The sequence below is a fragment of the Sinohyriopsis cumingii genome, chromosome 13, assembly GCF_028554795.1.
Source record: "Sinohyriopsis cumingii isolate HCF-2022 chromosome 13, ASM2855479v2, whole genome shotgun sequence".
NCBI lineage: Eukaryota > Metazoa > Mollusca > Bivalvia > Unionida > Unionidae > Sinohyriopsis > Sinohyriopsis cumingii.
The window spans coordinates 20,610,898-20,628,978 of NC_142973.1; the positions used below are offsets into that span (position 1 = coordinate 20,610,898).

An 18,081-nucleotide genomic window follows, 5' to 3' on the forward strand; every position below is an offset into this window, starting at 1 on the left:
TCTGAATGAATTCCAATAGTCTTGAATGTCCAGATGTACCATTATTCTTGAAAATCCTGATGTATCACAATGGTACAATCCATGAATTTATTTATTTAAATTATTTTTTCACTGGAAATACAAAGTGCTCATCATCTAAAAGTATATTCTTGGAAAGAGACATTAAATGGGAATTATAGTGAAATTCAAATAAGGGTATATTCTTGGATTGTATTATTGTGATTCAACAAAAGACTGTTGGCACATCACAATGACATGGGCCACCACAGGCACATCAACACTTCCAGCATTGGGTTTATTTCAGAATACCACTAAAGTTTGTTCAGAATTTTAATCATTAGGACTCATGCTCAAAATTCTAGCATTATTTGGGATTTATTTCACAATACCTTAAGTTCTTTTTACATTTTTCAATTTGTGTTCGTGGAAAATAAATTATTTGTTGAATTTTACAAAGCTTGTTGCTTCTCACTCTTTTCTATTATTTATTTTAAGATCATAGTTTATAATAGTGTAAATTTAATATACAAAGAAAGAAGCCTATAATTACCTTGTATTGAATTCTGTAGAAGTTTTCATTTCTTTGACATTTTTTTCTAGATCTTGTACCAGTATCCTTCAATATCTTGTACTAATATCCTTCAGTATTTTTCTTTATACAGTGGACCTTTAAAAAATGGGCCTTGAGAAAACTCTTGTCTATTCATACCATGTTACTTATGGGTGTTGACAAGCCTATTTTCTTATGGGTGTTGACAAGCCTATTTTCTTGTGGGTGTTGACAAGCCTATTTTCTTATGGGTGTTGACAATCCTTTTTTCTTATGGGTGTTGACAAGCCTATTTTTTCAACCCAAAATAATAGAATCTGTATTTACTGCCCCAAAACAAATGTGTAAGTTGGGAAAGTGGACAGACTGCTGGTGCTTTTAAGTGTCCTGTTAGTAGAATCATGATAGAAGATGATTTCTACAATACTTGTGTGTGTGTGTGTGTGTGCATTACACACTATTAAGTGAGATATAGAAAGTTATTGGCAAAACAATATTCATATTTTTTTCATTCCTATATTTTCACATGTAATAAATAAATATATCCTTATATGTGATACTTTGTGAACTAAAACAAATAGATACTGCCATACATTTCAGACATAGAAATTAATCTTTGATACATAAATTTGCCTAGACCCCATTCATATCTCGGTGAAGTTATTGCCCCTTACTTCCAACAACAATAAACCTACAGTGATGCATTGCTGAATTGGACTTGCTATGTGGTCAGATATGATGAAATAGTATACAGAATGTAATTTACTATGATATATTAGGTCTTCATAATCCTACTACTTTTTTAAATCACTGAATTTTATATGGTATGCCTATGAAAGTGAGACAAACTCACAAAAGTAAGGTGGGGTGTTGTGCTTGAAGAGTGATTTTAATCATCTAAGCTTCAGTTCTGGAGCAAGTTATGTATATAATAAAAAGACAATTTTCTTTACCTACATAAATACTGGTACTGAAAACAATATATTTTGTTGTTGTTGTTGTTGTGGGGTTTAACGCCATTTTTCAGCACACGATAGGCTATGCATGGCAGCCAGTATTGATGGTGGAGGAAGAACCCAGGAAATCCCCGGAAAGAACCACTGACCCACGAGAAGCTACTGGCAAGCTTTCTCACATACCCACATTGGCCGAACCCTAGACTCGAATCCACGCAGACAGAGGTGAGATGGCAGTGATTCGTAATGGAGAGCACTTTTGGCCACTCGGGGCCCCACAATATATTTTAACTTGCGGTATTAACATATGAAAAGAAACAATAATATATATATATATATATATATATATATATATATATATATATATATATATATATATATATATAATATAACTGGGACAAATATTACACTGCTTCTCTACATCCAATATCAGAATATCCAAAAGTTTAATTATTGCAAATTATTACATACCAGTAATAATACCGAGTTGATGAAAATCCTCTAGATTTGAAATGAAAGTTTCTGATCAGATCTTTTGATTTTACTATTTTGGACTGTCATATGAATGAAATTGGTATATATAAAAATTTATGCCAATTTACCATTTAAAAAAATGGGCACTTGACCACCATTATTAAAAATAGAAAAACATTAAAATGACTACTGTTCTGAAAGCACTAAACAGAATTTGACCATATTTGACAGAAAACATGATGGTGTAAAGGGGATGAAAGCTTTTACAAATAATACCAGTTGACCATCAAGTTGAAGCACTAAAACAGAAAAATATTTGATGAACTGTATGTGAAAAACTCCTTGACAGAATGTGACCAACTTTGACAGAAAGCATCCAGGTGTAAAGGCCATACAGTATTGGACTAATGATATGGAAAAGGCCATTAAATATGGATAGTGATGCAGAAATATAGAAAAATCACAAAACAGCTGTTTCCAGTTTATGTGCTATGAATAGTAATGGAATAAATTCCTACAGAAGGTATCTGGCTGACCCAGACATATTTCCAACTACTTTTGCATTTGGCTAATAGATATCAACCAATTTAATGATGTCACTTGGGCATCTTGTTTGAGGAGGTCTGGTGAGTCACAGCATCTCCAAAATCTGAGCAGATTGGCTTACATTTTAAACAGCCTTAGTGTTCTATGCTTAACTCAACACTTTTTATTTGTAGGTGTCCCAGATGATGCAGCACTGGTGGTGATAGGAGAGTTGCTGACCCTGCCTGTAGATTCAGTGTTAGTCAACCAAGTGAGGAAATATGTGGAACAAGGTGGTTCATACATGGGACTAGGGAGTGGTTGTCATGTGCTGTATCCGCCTAATGGAAAGAGCCACATAGGTAACTATTCATTGAACACATTTTGTTTTAATGTGTCAGCTTTCTCATTGCATTGTTGCCTGCATAGACAAATATGCATATCGCCATGCCTAGTAACATCAGACTCCCTAATTATCAGACTCTAATTCAGCTAGAAATTTATAAAAGGTGTAAATCTCCATAAAGCTAATCAAGAATTTCCTTATTTATCGTAGAATTGGGATTTTATTTAAAAAAACACAAACGTCGAAAATTCTGTGCAACTAGTTTTGCATTTATGCTTCTTCAGGCATAAAATGTGTTAAAAGAAATGGCTAACATCTTTTATTTTAAAATAACAATTACATCATTACGTAGCATCATAAATGATTTGCATCGTCATAACAATTATATATATACGTATATATATGACAGGATCTAAAAGATACACGAGTCTCTAATGAAACCTGAATCAGTAAATAATAGAATAAAATAGAGGCAAACAGTCATACATATAACTATACTGTTATAAAGGATATACAATATATCAATTTATCTAACTTATTAATCCAATAAGTTTCTCTTATGAGTCTGTTCATGTCACCATGCACAATATCTATTGGCATGATAGAAAAATCCAGAGAGAGTGATTATTGGTGTTAAAGTGTGTTGAAATATTAGAGGAAAACTGAGGATCTCTATTAAAAATTATGAAAGCGATGATTATTCTCTAAGAAACTTGTTGAAGTGTTTGTCCAGCATATTGCATGCTACATTTTTCACAGGTTATCAAATAAATCACATCAATTGATATGCAGTTAGTGTTACCATGTAGAGAAAATACCTCTTTTGTATTAGCGCTACTGAAAGAAGTACTTTCTCTTATGTTTGCACATTGAGAGCACTGGTGTCTGTTACAGATAGATGATGAAAATTGTCTTTTTTAATTTTCTGTCTGTTTAGTTCTGATTAGAAAATCTTGCAAATTCTTGGGTCTTCTATAAGTGAGAATTGGTTTATTTTTATAAAGTGATTCTGCGCTAAACATATCTTTTATGGTTTTAGCCTTCTCAGCCCCATTGTAGATAGAGTTGTGGCCCATGTCATATATTATTTCTTGTTTTAATATGGAAACTTAGAAATGTAACTTGCAACCAGCATAGTTTGAAAACCTGTTAACATACCCTGGTGGAATTTGATTAAAATGTTGTCAGTTAGACCTAAATGAACCATTTATTAATTTTGTATTTTTTACTTTATTTTGGGCAAAGTTATGGCTATTAAAAGAAATAATCAAAGACTTGGACAGAAGAATCAAATAATTCAGCATTCATTTATAGTTTTCACTAATCTTATAAATAAATTTAATTTTCAGTTTTAGGGGCCAAAATGTTCCAGGAAAAGTGAAATGTGTGAATAACTTTGATTAAATATATAATTTTATAATTTAGCATTGGCCAAAGCAGTATCAACATGACAGATAACAAATGTACTGTTTAACTGTTCAACTTTCCAGCATTTGGCATGAAAAACGATATTTAATATTATGTCCAACAGATTAAACTCTGTGGTTTATCATTTATGGTGAACCCATTATTGAACATTAAATTTCAGCTGCTTTGCATCACTAGTTGTAATCCTTGTTGATCCCCTTCATATCTGTGCTTGTTGAATATGCCCCTTTTTCTTCCACAGTTTTTTTTTAAGGTCCTACCAAGAAGCAGGTCCCTTTTGTGACACAGCCATTTCTAATAGCTCTAGTTATTTTTAAATCCAATGTACAGCAAGTTGTTGAATGTAACCGCAACAGATCAGATGTTCAATTCAGTTATTTTTGGCATAGAGGAAACGGGAGAATCTTATTTGACCAGCAATGACAGATTGCCCATTCATATTTTACAAAAATGGATTAAACTTAGAGAGGGGAAAAGCAGACAAATTATTAATGTCCTATTCTGTTTAACTTGTAAAGATAATTATTTTGACCTACAAGCATATTTTATCAGCATCAGTTATATATGTACATTTGTGTCTTAGTTTTCATAGAATTTACATAACCAGATTTACTGTTCATCACAAAGGAAGACTGCTATGTAATTATGAAATCCTTTTTCTACTTTCTTTTCAGGTAACCAGTTGGATGAGATGAATCGGCTTCATTTTTCAGATATTACTGTCAATACAATGAATGGGCCAAAAACCATTGTCTCTTTATCTGCCACCGAAAATTCCCTTCAGAACCTCAATCTCAACCCAGATGAGACATCATTGTTTGGGTATTACTGTGACAAAGATGGCTCTGTTTACCAGACTAATCAAGATGATGTCAAAGAAGAACCAGCAATAATTTTTACCAAATATGGTAATGGTCATGTGTGCCTATGTGGACCAAATATGGAAGTGACCTATGCAGGAATGGTGGAACATATGATGCTGAGGAATTTTTCAAATTCAGTAGGTCTGCAGCAGTCAGCAGTCTTCCAGAGAGACCTTGTTGTCATGGAAATTCTGAAGAAGCTTGAACTTAAGTGATTTTCAATTCATAAACAGTGCTGTAGGTTTTCATTAGTACTGTCTCACCTGTATAAACAATGTGAATTATAACAGTTACTTTTCTATATGTGGCAGCAGTGTGTTTAAGCAGAGTTCTTTGACAGTATCATTATAGGTCAAATGTTTATGTTACAATATCCACAGAGTTCATGTCTTGCCTTTGTCACCTACTTAAGCATCATGGTGAATAATGTTAAAGTTAAGTTTTTTTTAAAGTCACATGACTTCTACATCAGTGGCTGTATGACATTCCCTTGAGTCAAATAATTAAATGCCAATATGCTAGGAGTTCATGTCCTGCTTGTCTTGCCAAAAAAAATGTTTCGTGTTCTGTTTTTAAGTCACATGTCTTCTTCACTTGTTGCTGCATTCAAATTAAGTGTTTGTATACTATTAGGTTTAAAGTTTATATACTGATGTGCAATGAGTTACTGTCTAACTTAAGCAGATGCCATGTTTCAGTTGTTGTAAATAAAGGAAAGCTTTTCTATTAAAGTATTCTAAAGTCAGATATTATGAACAGCAGAAATTGGGGGTTAATATTGCTAAAAGTCATATCCAATGAGTTTTTGTCTTGCTTGTTTAGCCTACTCTGGCATTATGGTCAAGAATTTTCTCATTTTGTATGAAGGTTAACGACATTCAGATACAGGGGCTGTACTAAGAAACATACAGATGTGGATGAGACACCTGGTTCCTTAAAACATTCCAAAACACTAGTTTCATATCTAGTGACAAGTAGTTTATAATTTTCAGGTATAATATCCACTCTCAAGCAGCTACCATCAAGATCAGTAAGTATTTGCTTGTTAAGGGAGGTAACTGTTGAGAAGTTATGGTATTGAAGATTGTTAACCTCTTAATAGTCAGATACCGTCAGTCCATATAAAGTGGAAATTAATTTTTTGTTACTTTAATTTTTCATAAAAAGCATTTTTTTTAATGAAAAATAAATTGATATGAATAAGAAAGATTTGACAATTATATTTTCTCTTTATCAGTAATTATCAGCACAATTGAAAACAGTAATTAAATGAGAGTATGAAAAATTACAGACAATACAGAAAGAAGACAAAAGAAGAGAAAATCTCAAAACTATATTTGCCAGGCCCTGTCTTAAAGAAACCTCTCATATTGAGTGTTCATATAATCTCAAAAGTACCTATGTCATTGGTCTTATAGATTGTTATAATATAACAAAATAAACTATACAACCTTAACAAGCATCTCTATCTAAATGTAATGTTTCATTTAAATTTCTTTCTTTGTATCTCACAATGAGAGAAATCATAAATAGACAACTATTTTCAAATGATTTCTTAATTTTGTCTTTAGATCATTAATGTGTTTCACTATTTCATAAGTTTTAAAATGTAGAACACAGTAGCTAAAGTTCGTTTATAACTTGTACCAATTTTGTTAGTGTGTTATCCCTCCTTTTGTGAGCATTCACTGCTACCTGTTTGCTTGTAAATGAATTGATTTGTATGGTGCACTGACTAGAATAATAAAAGAGTACTTGTTTAATTTATAAGAGCATTGCTCTTGTTATATACAACCAAGAGTAAGATAACAAGTAGAAATAGCAAGAGATGTTATGTTTTACAATTGGTGCTAGTCAAATGGCCAGTAGGGTACAGATCCTATACAAATTTATCATAAGGACATTAAACTACATGAATTTATATTTTGTGTGGTTCTTGAAACAATGTGATCACATTGCACAAATTAATGCAACAAACAGAAAGGTTACTATTATGTCAAAATAAGAAGTGGTTGTGCTTATTTATTTAAAGTGAACATGCCATATATACATGCTTATAAGTTGGATACTGTTGCATACTGCACAGACCTTGATCTGCAACTGTATAATGCAACAGCAGATCTGGGTCTGTGCAGTTTGCTACATTTAATTAGTAGACTGATGTGATTGCAGATCAGGATCAGTGTTGGTTGCAGTTTTAACGGGTTTGTTAGTGAATATTTATGGTAAACTGTACACGAGGTTCAGTATTAATTATCATTCCATACTCATCAATGATTTACTGTTTCACATTCATTAGTGTACATTAGACATTTTAAAAGCTACTTGCTTTAAATAATCCAAATGATTAATTGTTTTACTCAGGGAATAAATTAAAATGAAATGTTGAATAGCTCAGGAAATTTCATGATTACATACTCTTGAGTTGTCACATTATTTTAACGTAGGAGGTAATTGAAGCATATTTTCAAATACATCATTGTTATGTATATCATGATATTATGGCATCATCCAACTTCTTACATTGTCATTCAACTCACCTGATATATCATATTTATTTAAGCATTTGTCATTTTTCCTTTTTGATATTTGTAACTATTGATAATGAGAGTACTAAATATACTCACTTATAAGTTGAGTCCAACTGCAAACTGCACAGACCCAGATCTACCATTGTACAATGTGCCAGCAGATCAAGGTCTGTGCAGTTTGTTAGGAATAATCAGTAGTAAACAAGATAGACCCTGATCTGCAATCATATTATGATATGGCGGATCAGGATCTTTGTTGTTTGTGGTTTGACTTGACTTTTAAGGGAGTAAATATGGTATACGATAAAGAGTTTAAAGAATATGTGCTGTCTGACACCTTGAGTGGATTCGCATCGGTGTAGTTACTCAAGTTCTAGCGCCACATGCCAAATCAACTTGTCCTCTTGAGGTAGTGGATTTTACACATTCAGTAACCTATAATTATAGTATTTGTATAAGCAGAGAAATTTTGTTATTGCTCAGATGATTATTCGAGAAGAATTCCATATTTGTATTTGCTACTACATACCATATTTGTGTTTGCTAGTACATACCATATTTGTATTTGCTACTACATACCATATTTGTATTTGCTAGTACCCATTTGGACTACACCCAGATAGAGCTTAGTCCAATCAGAATTTCCCAGATGGTGAAAAATGGCAATAACAAATTACAGGCCAAAACTTAAATGGTGCAAAGAAGAGGCAATTTTCTTATCTTGTGTGAAGTTATTAATATTTGTTTGGGGTTGTTTTGCGTTTCATAGGTACTTTGACTCTCAGAGTTACTAATTTTTGTTTTGGGTTGTTTTGCTTTTCATGAATAATTTCACTCCCAGAGTTTTTTCTGTTGCAAATATTGCACACAGCAAGAGAGAGATGAGCTATAAAATTAGAGAAGTCATGTTTAGGTCTTCATGTACAAAAACACTTATGTAGCTACAAGATGACTCAGCACTAGATCAGAGAGTGCAATTCATGGAACTGAAGCCCATTCATTGTTTATCTCACCAGCTTTTTAAATTCCATTGATTTTAAATACCTTCTTCACCCACATGTTCATGGGTTTCCATCATTCATATCCATGAATTGTCCAAATTTTAAAATCTTCGCTAACCAACCTCAATGCTTACATATTAGTTTTACACCAAGGCATGTATTTGGTAGGACAAAGAATGAGAACATTATGAACAGTAGAAGATTGTGGACGCATGGTTGGAAGCAAGAGTGAATGGACATAAGTAGAACCTGACTTTAGGATCTGTCATTTGTAGACAAGTGTCCATTATATGGATGGATGTGACTTTGTGACTATTCTCTCTAGGTGCTTTGTTTGTACAGTGATGTGTTTGTATGTTTATTGTATATACCTTAAACATAAGTTTTTGGACATGAAAAATCTTTATAGACTAAAAAATGTATGGATAAAATTGGCTAGATGGTGACACATCACACAGTTCTTGTTCAATTACCATAACAATAAACTATTATAAACTACTAGGGTTGTTTTTATATTATTTATTTTGTATGTGCGTATTTTATGAACATGAAATAAAGGTAAACAGAGACTTCACATTTCATGGGCCACTTAGACTTTACCTTGAGACTTGTATTAAAGTGTACATTATTTAACACATTGCACATCATGTTTAGCATCACTTGTATTAAAGTGTACATTATTTAACACAGTGCACATCGTGTTTAGCATCACTTGTATTAAAGTGTACATTATTTAACACAGTGCACATCATGTTTAGCATCACTTGTATTAAAGTGTACATTATTTAACACAGTGCACATCATGTTTAGCATCACTTGTATTAAAGTGTACATTATTTAACACAGTGCACATCGTGTTTAGCATCACTTGTATTCTTGTTTATTCATTAAAATATAAAAAGCAGATTTTGCTATAAAAATGATTTTTTTACCAGATCTCATCCTTCCAGATCACATTTTAGCCATATATCCATTGCTCTTTTATTTACGTTTTTGACATTCAAGATTTACATTTGTCTGCGATATAAGTGATCCTACAAAGTGATGTAGTCTATATGAAAAGATTCATGCTTAATGAATAAAATATATATATATATATATATATATATATATTTATGCATGCATGCATGCATCCATCCATACATACATACATCCATACGTATCTATTTGGCACATAACCGGCATATATAAATAACTGTCATATATTCATTAAAGAATGACCATAATATATGTTAAATTCTGCATATAGGCTTATAATTAGTGGATTTGTCTTGTTTCCAACAGAAATCTGGTCCAGTTAATTTTTTAAGCCCTGAATACGACTTGGGTGAGAGGACATTTTGTTTAAAAGCAATGCCGGTATCCCTATATTCTACAACACTAATCCTTTGATGGCCTTTGCTACATAATGATAACATGATTACTGTACTTAATTTTAAAGGTCGCTATCATCAAAGCAAAATTTCATGCCCAACTTTTATCAGTCATACAAAATTATTTGTGAAAATAATTAAAGGTGTCCTAACATGACTGTCCCAAGACATTCCATTATTAGGCATGTATGCATTAGGATAGAGAGAAAGATAGTTTCATGTCATGTACTCGATTTTATTAAAGAAATATTTTTCAACTGCAAAAATTAAACATAAGATAAAAATATGAAATTTTGTGGAATGACAAAAGTACATGGCCCTCACAAGTTCCTGGATTGATAGTAATGTTTTAGGGAGAAATTGATAATCAATAGTTCTTTCATAGCCATATTGGTCATAAGTATTTAGACATTTTTGTTTTGTTATATAATTTATTTATAAATATGCCTTAATTGAGCTGTTGCTAGTTTGCTATCGTACAGTAAAAATTGTACAAAAAATCTCCCATCAACCCATACCAATATCAGTGTGAATTTTAACCATCCATCCCAAAAACGGGGATTTATATTGTGTATTAATCAGTCCTCTACAGGTGGTACACATTAATTTTGAAATTTTTGTCCTATATATTTGTGAATTTGTCACTCTTTAGGACCTTGTCTAATTATACCACTTGGTACAACATGCTCTCTTTGATATTTCAGTGACTTATTAACACAATCAATTCTCAATAATTGCAATTTTTTCATATTATTGTGTCACTTCAGTGAAACATGTCAAAGAAGTGCAATAAAAGCAAGAAGTTTTACATGTCTAGCATGTACATAAATGTACTTCATCTTCACCTTACAGTGTTTGTGCTATTTGGTCAAAGTTCTTATGGACTGCTATCTTGCAGTCGGTGACCAAAGGTAAAGAAAAGGGGGGATTAAGTATAATCTGAAGACTGATGGGAGACATTGCTGAAATTGTTAAATTCTAGGCAGAATTTGACTAGAATTTGCCCTTGTATCAATCTCTTTCTTCCACAGGTAATTCTGGCACATTTGTGGAGTGTACCCCCAGTATTAATCAGCCCAATTGACATAAAAACCTCTACATGTTTGAGCTTGACCTCGAGCATATGTCGGAGCACATGGGCTCTTTGATTAATCCATCCGATACTATAGTATCACTGTCCCAGTTGTCCAGCCAGTTCAGGAATTATATTGATAGATCCATCCATCTATCCATACCTATGGCTCCATCTCTCTACGACCTTAGTGATTCATAAGTTTGTATTGCAGGGTATATGGCCATACAAAAATATGCCGATTTCAGTGATGGATTCATCTGTCCAGCTGGTTTTCACAATGACCAGGACACCTTCCACACAGCTGTTAACCATGCCATCCTTACCTGTATGACACATCTGTCCAGTATATGTTCATAGCTTACCCAAAAGGAGCTTACCATGGCTTAAGACATGACAGTGTTGCATCATCAATGTCACCTGGGATGGTTCATCCCGATATTGAAGCAGAACCAGAACAGGACACTATACAGTGAGTGTAAAGGTACTCCTGAACAACAGCCTTACTCAGATCCCACTACAGAGTAGACTGATTTCAGCTTTAAGGCTGCCAACGATGAGACATCCTTCTGGCTGCTTTCTCAGTGACTGTCTTTGGGTAATGCTATGGCATTCTTTTTGGAGAGCTAAGTACCAACGATATTCTCATCATGCTGATATAAATCACACTCTCATGCATTCTACACTGAACTCCCAGCTAAGGATAAGAATTTAGCAGATATCCACCAGTCATATCAACTTTTTCGTTTATGCAGTGGACAATAATGTGTTTCATGCCACACTGAAGCTCATTCAAAATGTTGTCATGTCTTCCATGTTCTACATTGTCTCATTCATGACATGCAGAAAAATCAGGCAATGAACATACCTGGGAGGCAACAGTCCAAATTGCTTGGGTCATTAATGGGGCAGCTCACCAATCCATGGCAAATGCACTGACTGCCTCTGCAAATCTAGACCTGATGCTATGTGATGCATATTTGCATTCCACATTGTTCAACCTACATCATAACCTGGTATTATAGATGAAGCCATTTGGCTCACCATTACTCTTTGGGGGCAAATTAAGTTCTGAGGCAGGCAGCTCACAAAGTGCCCCTCCAACTTGCTGCCCACCCAGCACAGTCCTGCCAAAGAGAAAGGACAAGAGATGAGCAAAGGAAAAGTGATTTTTAATGTCATATGTTCATTTCCAATCCCCCCCCAATGCCAGGAGGCAACAATCTAATCACTTCACGAGACAACTTTTGGGGTGTTTGCAAGGAGTGACAAGAAACCAAGTTTCTCCTCCTCTAAACTTCCTAACTCTCAGTGCTGACCCATTACCCACTGGCAGCCTATCAGTGCATGCCAGACTCTTGCAATTCCAATCTTATTGGATCAACCTGTTTCCTGAAAACAAATGGGTGATCAAAATCATTTCAGAGGGGCTTCAGATTTCATTTATCCAATTCCCTCCTCTTTCTTCTTCTCCTCTTCTAGTGCATGTACTGTCAGACTGGGGGAAGAACAACATTCTACAAAAGGAGATTTGTTAACTTATCAACAGAAGGGCAGTAGATATTATGGAAAAGCATGATCTCTGTGGTTTTGTTGAAGGCTTTTCATTATTCAAAAGGCCAATGACAAGTCCAATCATCAAAAATTTCTTACCATGACAAGGTTTCCAGTTTCAAGTTCTTCCATTTGGTCTAAACATCATCTCCTGGGTTTTTATCAAAATTATGGATTATGTTGTCACCCTGTTCTGGTAGACTTTATCTACAGTGATAGCAGTTTACCTGAACAGCATCCTTGAGAAATGTATAGTAATTTGTATTTTTCTTAAGGACAGAAATGAATCGTCTAGGTTTCTTTGTGAACTTGAAAAAGTCTCAGTCATTCATCCAGTGTTTTGATTGGAGTTTATCTGGTATAATTCCCACATGTTCACATAATACAGATGTCAAACTCTTCAAGTCTATTTTAGCAAGATGGTTCCTTTAAAACCTCAGATTATGCAATGCAACAGTAGACCTGATCCTGCTGGGCCATCCTTTTATTACCTTACAGATGACCTTGGTAGGTTCAATGGCACCCATTTTCCAATTCACTTGATCAAAAGGTCTCAATCACAAACAAGGTACAATCATCCATCACAACAGGAATTCCTCTGGAGATGCCCAGTCAGAAGTAATAGTATGGACAGAAGCCAGTATGTACAATTCGGGAGCCAACCTGTTGTTAGGCTTTGATACAGTCAGCAGCATGTGGAGAAAGTGGAAATGCCTCTCCAAATCGACCCTCTTGAAATAAAGGCTGTCATCAATGCCTTTCAGTTCTGTAAATACTAACTCTCAGGAAAAACAGTCCTGATTATGTCAGACAACTACGTAGTAGTGACCTATCTCTTCAAACTGGCTAGAAACAAGTCACCTGAGCTGTGTGTTCTGGTATAGAGCACTTTTTATGTTTGTGCAACCAACTCCATATCAAACAGATTCAATGTCCTGACCAATATTCTATCCAGAAATGATAAAGTCATTCTTACCAAATGATCCCTCCATCAATCAGTCATTCACTGGATTTTGCATTTGTTGGTGGTGTCAGATGATTTATCTTTATGCAACAAGGGTGAATCACAAGCTGCCCATATTTGTCTCTCCTGTTCCAATTCCAGAAGCTTCAGCCATGGAGGCACTATCTGTCAGTTGGGAAGGGTTGTGGGCCTTTGCCTACCCACCATGGTCTTGGTAGTGAAAATAATACAGAAGCTGCAGAGACACGAAGATGATTATGATATCCCTTCTCAAATGGAACAAGTCCAGGACCAACAGTCTACTCAATCAAGCCAAACTCCTCAATCAAGCTGAATCTTCTCAAACAACCATGGTCACAGGTGTTCTACCCCTGCTCAAAACATCTTCACCATGCCTGACTCTTATCATGAAAGCCTCATGAAAAAATGAGTGTAGACCTTTGATTCTGGAGAATCGAGAAAGAAGGCTCTCCATTTTGAATGTAGCAAGTTGGGTCAATAACAATGTCCTTTTAAAGGCTTCAATCCCTCAACTAACTGACTTTTTTATCTGGCTCCGATAGGTAAAAAGATTGGACCCAATTGCTACCAAACACTACCACTCCATATCTGACAATTTCAGGCATCATGGCAGAAGAGATATTGGTGATCATGAATGAGTTACATACCCTTTCAGTCAACCCAAGCTATCTTTAGTTCAGATTCAATGGTTTGTTGGTCCTCATGATGCAACCAGGCTTTGTGATCAAAACAAGGTTTCCATCAATCAGTAATCAGAGTCATCATAAGCTCCCTCTTTTAACAAGGTGAGAGCAGCAGCCACGCAAAACCCTCTCCACACTCTCAAGCACTATTAAAGTACACAGAGGCAGGTCATGGCAAATGCAAATGACTCTTTTTGATGATCAGGAAGCAGGATATTATCCTGCAAGCCCTATCTTTGTGGCTGAAGTGGGTTATATGCTTGACCTACTCTAAAATCTCAAATATCAGAGTGGCCTCATGAGAATTTCAGCTCATGAAATACGAGTGATCTCTGCAAGTCTAACTTTCAAATGTAATGTTTCAATCCAAGACATAACAGAAGCTGTTGGCTGGCATGCAGTCAACCTTTTAGAATTAATATCTGAAGGATTTAGCTTTGGTGGGTCCGGATGGCCACCAATCCCAATTTACATCAACACAACCTCTTGTCTTTGCTCGATTCATCAGTGAAATTTTTCAGTAAAAATAATTAAATAATCATCCTCTTAACTGGATATAGAAGTCACAGATCATGTTACTGTATGCTGTGTTGCTTTCAAGTTAGGGGAATGGGTTATTGTTGGCATTCTATTCCCTAGAAGGATACCCAAGATAAAGATAAGGTGTTTATCATTCCCTCCTCCTACCAGGTATTACATAGTCTCTTAATGTTAATGTGATCAGAGAATGTAATTAAAGAAGGCAAATTTATAAATACATTATGTTTCTCTGAGAATACTACCTAATCACAATACTTAAAAACCCTCCGTCACCCCACAATGCAAATATTCTTCCTTGGCATTTCACTCAGCTTATAACTATCAACACCTGGTGGAAGCAAGGCAAATGTAATGGGCAAGAGTCGTTGCCCCTTTTCTGTATGATATAGATAGAATTTTTAAGACAAATTTTCATCTTTTAAGTAGGGCTAGATTCAGGAGGTAGCAGGCTTATATTCCTAACATTAATATGATCGGTTAAATATTTTTGGAGAAACAAAATTTACTTAAAAATGAGCTTTCTCAAATTTTAGTAATGGCTGCTATATTGATGGTGGATTGATATCATTTGTACAACTTTGAAATCCCCCTATGCACTGATGCTTTCTGTTAAAGTTGGTCTAATTCTCTGGAGCAATTTTTGAGAAGTTGTTTCAGTTTACTTCTGTTGTTAACTCATCTATGCTAAAGACCATGTTCACTGTGCATCATTCATCAGTTCATCAATATTTGTTGAAGGCTTAATTTCTGATCAGATTATGATTAGATTTGATAAGTAAGCTCGTATCATCAAGATCTCAAATACCTTAAATTTTGAGTAACATTCATGCATATTAATGAAGTGATCTTGCATCTGACTGACTGAGCTTGTGAACAATTTAAAGGCCATATCGTTATATATATTCAATTTATATTGTGTACCTGACTTTTGTAATGTTGAAGGTTTTTGGCTGCCTGATTTTTGTCATCTTTTTAAGATAGTTTCTAAATATTGAGTTCAAGGCCTAACCTTGTTTACAAGCACTTAGAATGTTCTGGAAGAGAACTCATTATTTGATGGAGTTTTCCGTTATCAATGACCCACATCTAGGAAATTCCAGGGCATTCTGTGACATCATAGATCAGGTGACAATTTGATATAATATAGTAAGAGGTTTTTGTAAACAAAGTCTTCATTTCTGTTGTATGATCAATCTGGAAGTATTTTCAGTTGAGTTCAGAGGAATAACTTGAAATTACAGTGTAAATTGACTTTTTCGACGAAAACACTACTTTGAGGCTATAAAGGACTGGATTGTATCATTGTGGTATATCAACACATTCAAGACTATTGGTGTATCAGCACATTCAAGACTATTGCAATTAATTTGAAAACATTCTATACTTTTGGACTTTTGATAAGACATTTAGGTGTCAATGGATTTAATTCACAATCTGTATGTTTTTAATTTTTTCTTTGTATTCCAGGGAGAAAAAAATAGTTCTTGAATTTTATTCTAACTTGTTGGTTTAGTTTCTTTCTTTTACATAGTTTATGACCACAGAGGTGTAATAATGTTTCTGATCTAGTTTTTATCAAATCTGCAATGTAAGCTTATTTCATCCAAATCACAGATGAGTTCAAGTATAAGCAACATCCACACCTTTTAATGAGGTGATCTTGTCTCTGATTTGGTTGAGCTTATGAACACACAAGATGCCATATTTCTAATCAGATTTTGATCAGATTTGGTATGTAAGCTGGTATCATCAAGATCTCAGATGAGGAGTTATAAGCAAGATCTGCAAATATTAATGAGCTAGTCTTCTATCTGATTGGCTGAGCTTGTAAACATTAGAGAGACATCACTGTCCTATGGACTTGTTATGAAAGCTTTTAAAATCGAGATCTCAGAACACTCTAAAGGCCACATTTCAAATCAGTTTGATCCAATCTGTTATATATTATATATATTGTTATGTCATCAAGATCTCAGTACAATTATATCTGACATCCATCAGGAAATTCAAGTATCTTTTAAGACCAAAATTTAACTGATAAGACTGAACTTCTCCACCCTTCAGGAGATATAATTCTAATCAAACTTTGATTTTGGTACAATGCCATAATTATTTCACAACTTGAAAACTATTCTTGGCATATATGTATTTGATGGATAAACATCATTTGTACCAATTTGAAAGCACTTGATGCCAGGACAGGTTTTTCGCAATCTTGAAATAAGCTTGTATTTTGGTGATCACTTTTAAAAGTGCTTGAATCTGTGACTGGTTATAAAATGTACTGGAAAAATGCTTGAAAATGCTTTGAAGTCCTTGAAAAGTGTTTTGAATTTAGAAATAAACCTATATAAAAAATTACATTTACTGATAAATAATATAAAAAAGAATTATGATACAGCAAAAAAAGTAAGACATTGTATCTTCCTGGAACTATACTTCCATGATGTGTTGTTCTGTATTCAATAAGGCTTTTGTCTGACTTGTATGAACTCAGCCTTGGTTGGCTGCTACATTGTCTTCACATGAGTCTAGTAAAAATGAAAGATTTCTGACTTCTCAAAGAATTAAGTGTTTAATTGGAAAATCTCTGGACACACTATAGTCACACATTCTTTCTAAGTTTAGAAGTATTTAATTATACTGCTTGAAAGTTCAACTTTAGTTTTAAAAGATACTTGAATTTCCCGATGAAATAAACATCTGTATGAAAGACCTTTATGCTGGATGCTGCCTAATTTGGCTAGATAAAGTACAAAAGATTGAAATAAAAGATGTCTTACAGTAATGTCAAATGTTTACCATTATAATCTTTCTGTTTTGTATACCTACATACATAAAATACGCGTACATTAACATACTTTCATAATTCAATGTAAGAAACCCCAAGCCATGAAAAGAAAATTGTAAGAAATGAAGTCCTTTTTGAGATTCAAACCAAAAATTTGGAACAATGTGGAAGATGATGTTCTTTGGTCATAATGTAATTGCTGTCTATTGAAAAAAGCAGTTTTGTCATGAAAAAATATAAATCAAAATACATTGGAAATTATTTATCATGGAAAAAAAATCCATTAATTTACTGAGTAGTATATAATAAATAACTATTTGATACAAATTCTTTGGTCTTAGGTTAAGTTAGCTGGTCAGTGGAACTTCAGAAAAACCACATGCATAAAAAATGATAAAAACTTGTCACA

General features: G+C 34.0%; 1 protein-coding gene across 1 annotated transcript in view; it reads left to right on the top strand.

Annotated features, from left to right (window-relative positions):
* Window positions 1-9,580, top strand: part of LOC149785025 (uncharacterized) — a 33,218-nt gene extending 23,638 nt beyond the window's left edge. Inside the window, exons 6-7 of the mRNA XM_089978727.1 lie at window positions 2,700-2,867; window positions 4,954-9,580. Coding sequence (XP_089834853.1) covers window positions 2,700-2,867; window positions 4,954-5,357 — 572 coding nt within the window. The 3' untranslated portion in view covers window positions 5,358-9,580. The remainder of the gene's footprint in view (window positions 1-2,699; window positions 2,868-4,953) is intronic.
* Window positions 9,581-18,081: the final 8,501 nt, after the last annotated feature.